This window comes from Terrapene carolina, unplaced genomic scaffold (assembly GCF_002925995.2).
Source record: "Terrapene carolina triunguis isolate 2854851 unplaced genomic scaffold, T_m_triunguis-2.0 Scaffold33762, whole genome shotgun sequence".
In the NCBI taxonomy this organism is placed as follows: domain Eukaryota; kingdom Metazoa; phylum Chordata; order Testudines; family Emydidae; genus Terrapene; species Terrapene triunguis.
Window position 1 is genome coordinate 3,814 of NW_020698113.1, and position 4,808 is coordinate 8,621.

The following is a 4,808-nucleotide window of genomic DNA, read 5'->3' on the forward strand; positions in this document are numbered from 1 at the left end:
ATAGGACTGGGCCCAGTACAGACCCCTGGGGGACACCACTATTTACCCCTCTCCATTCTCACCTTTTATTCCTACCCTTTGTTTCCTATCTTAACTGAAGTGCCTGCAATGCTTTCAGGATCATCTAACCATCCTTAATTTACTTTAAGATAACAAAAGCCTTGTCATTAATCACCCTGCCTCTGTTTATAAACGAACTCCCTGCTGCAAAGGCTGTGCTGCTCCCAGCTTCCGAACTCATCACATATCACACTCAAGCTGTTGCAGTTAAGAGCGCTGTCTGGGGCAAGGGTGAGTAGACCTCCCCTACGAAACTGTGGGGGGGGGAGGCGTTAGAGCCCTCCCCTGGCCCCCTAAATGGCGCCCCTGCTTTGACTCCTTTCTAGATAGTCAGGAACCCCCCAACTTATCTAGATTCTTTTTCCATCCCAATTTTCCCTTGTCTCGAGGCACAGGGTGTCTGGGTGCTAGCTATGGTACTATCACATTAACCAGATCCACACCAACATATCGACCAGAATCTCTGTTTGCGTAACAATCTTTATTCGAAAATACATTTTCATACAGCAAACAAAGAAACCACGCTGCCAACAGTCATCCTAGCCTCTGATCCCAGAGGGTGAGATCAGCTGGGAGGCATGATGGAGTCCTCATATTTCTGGGGTACAAGGTGAGTGTTTTCATGAACTCTGCTCTGCTGGAAAAAGCTGCAGCACCTTTGGTGGCTTATACACAAGACATATTTTTAATAAATCCACAGTCAGTGAATCCTCCTTCAGGCAGGAAGGTTTGTACTTTGAAGGCAATATGAAGGCAATTCTATTGGTGGTTATAAACTAAGGGAGGATAAATTGACTGAGTCTTGACGCATGCAGTCAGACCATAGACACAGATAGCTGGGATCTTCCCCACTGATCTCATGCCCCTTTCTATATCGTAAGTTTCATATAATTTGACTAAAAGATCAGTGACGCTATCAGGCCAAGGACAAGTGAGATGACTGCCAGGTCACTTCAGTAGTAATGAGATCCGTTAGCTTGCTCTTTGGGAATTTTCAACAACAGCCCCTGTTATATAGAGGTGGGTGTGTTCTGTGCATGCCCGGTATCCAATCCTGCAGTCACCCACTGCTTTCAGTAGGCGTGCAGATCCTATAAACATTTTCTGTACTGGCAAGAACAGTGGTGAAGAGACTCCGGTGCTGCTTTTCACTGCCAAGGCACATCTGGGTTGTAGAGCGAGTCCATTCTGTACTGAGATGGGGAGGGAAATGAAGACTGGTCAGATTCAGATCCTAGGAGGTGCATGACTGCGCTGGGAGTTGCAAGTGGCTCAGCAAAGCGGGGGAAATGCCACTAGGTCACTTCTCAGGGGTTATGCCCTTCAAGTAATAAACCCAGGAAATGCCTGCCCCCATGCCTGATGCCCGGGCGCAGGAGACGACCAGCTTGCTGGTGACGGGCATCTTGCTGCCAGTGGGGTTCCCTTCAAAGGAGACGGTGATGAAGATGTTCTTCTTGGAGCGTATGGTCTCAGCAGCCTTGATGGTGAACGCTGGGTTCTCCACGTTGTAGGTGAAGGCCGTGTGCTGCAGGAACACGTTCTTGAAGGGAATGGCCGTGCTGGAGCCAGCCTTGATCTGAAAGGGGCCCTGGGGTTTGGGGGGCACTGACACGCCAAAGAGCGGGATGCTGTATTCTCCTCCGATGGGTGACGACAGGATGAGAGTTGCTCTTGATTCACCCAGCTGGTAGGGTTCATAGGTTACGTCCACACTGACCTCTGTGCCCCCCTGAGAGCCTGCGGCTGCATTGATGATTTTATCCGTGTGGAAATCTGAAGAGTCAGTCTGCAAGGGGAGAGACGGCGTCACTTGGATTTAGAGAAGGCATTTTAGCCTCTGTGGCCCAAGGTCTGACATACCCCAGAGCTCAGGAACAGCAGTGGGGTAATTTAGTATCACAGGATCCTGATACAAAATGTAGGGGGGATCTTTCCCATTTTCTAAATGAAAGGCACATTCCAGCCCCTTCACTGGGGGCCTTTCAATGCACACAGGGAATGCCCAAACCTCCCCCTCCCAACAAACTCTGATCACCTTGCACGTGTACTCCGTTCTTTGCCGGGTGTAGTTCATGAACTTGGTGGTGATGCTCTGGTTGCTGCCTAGCATGGCACGGAAGTACAGCGGCTTCTCCGGCCTGGCTGCAATGGCTTTCAGGTTCAGGTCGTACTGGAAGGAGCCCAAGTCGCTGCTCTGTAGCACCAGGCGCCCACTGACCTCCCCGACTTTTAGGGGCTGGAATTCGAACACGAGCACCCCCTGGGAGGAAAGAGAGAACAACCCTAGTCCAGGAGTGGGCAAACTATGGCCCGGGGACTGCATCTGGCCCTCCAGACGTTTTAATCTGGCCCTTGAGCTCTTGCCGGGGAGCAGGGTCAGGGGCTTGCCCCACTCCGCGCAGCTCCCAGAAGCAGAGGCATGTCCCCCTCTCCGGCTCCTACGTGTAGGGGCAGCCAGGGGGCTCCGCACACTGCCCCTGCCCCAAGTGCTGCTCCCGCAACTCCCATTGGCCAGGAACTGCGGCCAACGGGAGCTGCGGGGCAGCACCTGCAGACAGGGCAGCGCGCAGAGTCACCTGGCCGCGCCTCTGCATAGGAGCCGGAGCGACCGCTGCTTCTGGGAGTTGCTTGAGGTAAGCACTGCACACAGCCTGCACCCCTGACTCCCCCCGTGCCTCAACCCCCACCCCAGGCCTGATCCCCCTTCTGCCCGCCGAACCCCTCAGTCCCAGCCCAGAGCCCTCACCCCCCTGGCACCCCAACTCCCTGACCCAGTCCAGAGCCCCCTCCCACACCCTGAACTCCTCATTTCTGGCCCCAGCCCAGAGCCCTCACCCCCTCCCACACCCCAACCCCCAATTTCGTGAGCATTCATGGCCCCCCATACAATTTCCATACACAGATGTGGCCATCGGGCCAAAAAGTTTGCCCACCCCGACCTAGTCCATCCGCGTGGGAGCAGAAATGCTCGTGCCCAGGCCAGGGATGGAACTTAACACTTGTGTGCTGCATCATGAACAGTCAACAGCGGTTGTAACATGCAGCGCCCTTGCAACCCAATCAGTGCTCACTTGTGTAACACCAACAGACGCTGGTTGTCGGCAGGTGGAATCGAACCTGGGACCTCTGGAGCTTAATAAATGAGCCTCTACTGCATAAAAGCCATATGGCCCTTAGCAAAGGCTGTACAGCAGACTCATTAATCTCTCCCAGTGGTCTCAGTACCATTAGCTGGGACAGAACACCACAGCCAGGTGGTGTGTGGGTTACACTTGCTCAGCGCATTTATCATCTACAGCACCATGGGTTTACATGGTGGGGATGGGGTATGAATTCATTAATCAATGATCATTATTTATCAATTCATAAGACGAAATGTACCCCAGACAGGGGGACAGAAAGTGAATAAATTGTGGAACTAACAAAGTTGTTTCATTGTTCTGATCACTCTGCTTGCGTGTTACATCTCTTCCCCCCATCCACCCTAGCCTGGCTTGTCCATTTGGCTTGTCAGCATTTTGGGACAGGGATTATCTCGGATAAGTCTGTACAGGCTAAGCCACAAGGGTGCGTGTCTCTAGGAATTACTGGAACGTTGATATAAATAACGACATTTCTGATTTCTCACACGCAGATCTTGGGGGTGGGGGATGCATTGACGAAGGGGTGGAGAGCTGTGGCAAACCCCTGTAAAGCAGGAGGGAGGAGGATGCCTGTGCCAGTCCATGTCTGTATGTTTGTTAATTAACCATTCAGTGTGTCCTTCCTGCTTTGTGGAGAATCTGCCGCAGGGAAAAGGAAAAGCTCCCCGCTGGCCCGCAGACAAAGCGGCAATATTTTCCAAAATAAAGCTGTATTCTTCATCCAACTTTTGTGTCCTTTTGCTCTTTGGGCCAGGGGAGCTGGGGTGGAGAAGGAGATTGGTAGAGCAGAGAGCAGCTCAGCCCCACTTCAGCTGCTCTCGGCCTACCCAGAACAAGGGTGCGGGGAGCTGGGGTGTTTAGCGCAGCTAAGGCCTGGACAGGGGACAGAGATGATGCTCAGAAGGGCAGGCAGAAGCCTCGTGGGATTGCACTTGGAGTTAGCACAGTGACAGCACTGCCCTGGAGGGGATTGGCACAGGGGTGAATGACTCAGTAGCTGGCCTTGCAAACAGCCAGTGCAATCACATCAGTGGTGGGAAGGCCTGTGGGCTTGTTGGCAGCAACTCTGCATGTGGTCGTGTGATGTGTTACAGGCATACTAGCAGTGCATGGCAGATTCCTGCAGGGCAGTGTAATTCTCTGTAGGGATACTCCGCACATCCGCACTCCCCCCACCTCTCTGATTTGCTTACCCTCCCCATCTTCTCATTCCCATGTGACCTTTTGGGGACTGCAGCCGCTGAGGATCAGGTGGGGTCTGTTACCATTGGAAACCAGCCCCATAGTGCACACACAGCTCAGGCTAACACCTGGGCCAGGAGCACTTGCATAGGCGCCGACTCCGTGGGTGTTCTGGGCCTGGAGCACCCACCGGCAGCTCCCCGTGGCCCCGCCCCGCCCCCCTGCTCCAGCTCACCTCCACCTTCTCTGCGAGCGCACTGACGTGTCCTGCTTCTCCCCCTTCCCTCCCAGCGCTTGCACCACGAAACAGCTGATTCGCGGGGCAGGGAGGGAGGGGGGAGGAGGGGGAACGCGGCGTGCTGGGGAAAGAGGCGGGGCTGGGGCGGGGATTTGGGGAAGGGATCCAATAGGGGCAGGGAG

General features: G+C 54.0%; 1 protein-coding gene across 1 annotated transcript in view; it reads right to left on the minus strand.

Annotated features, from left to right (window-relative positions):
- Positions 1 to 1,197: 1,197 nt before the first annotated feature.
- The window catches only part of LOC113409539 (hydrocephalus-inducing protein-like), a gene marked incomplete at its 5' end in the record, with an annotated part of 4,614 nt that continues 1,003 nt past the window's right edge, over positions 1,198 to 4,808 (minus strand). The window contains 2 exons of the mRNA XM_026663572.2: positions 1,198 to 1,849; positions 2,099 to 2,323. Of these exons, the coding sequence (XP_026519357.1) occupies positions 1,361 to 1,849; positions 2,099 to 2,323 (714 nt within the window). The remainder of the gene's footprint in view (positions 1,850 to 2,098; positions 2,324 to 4,808) is intronic.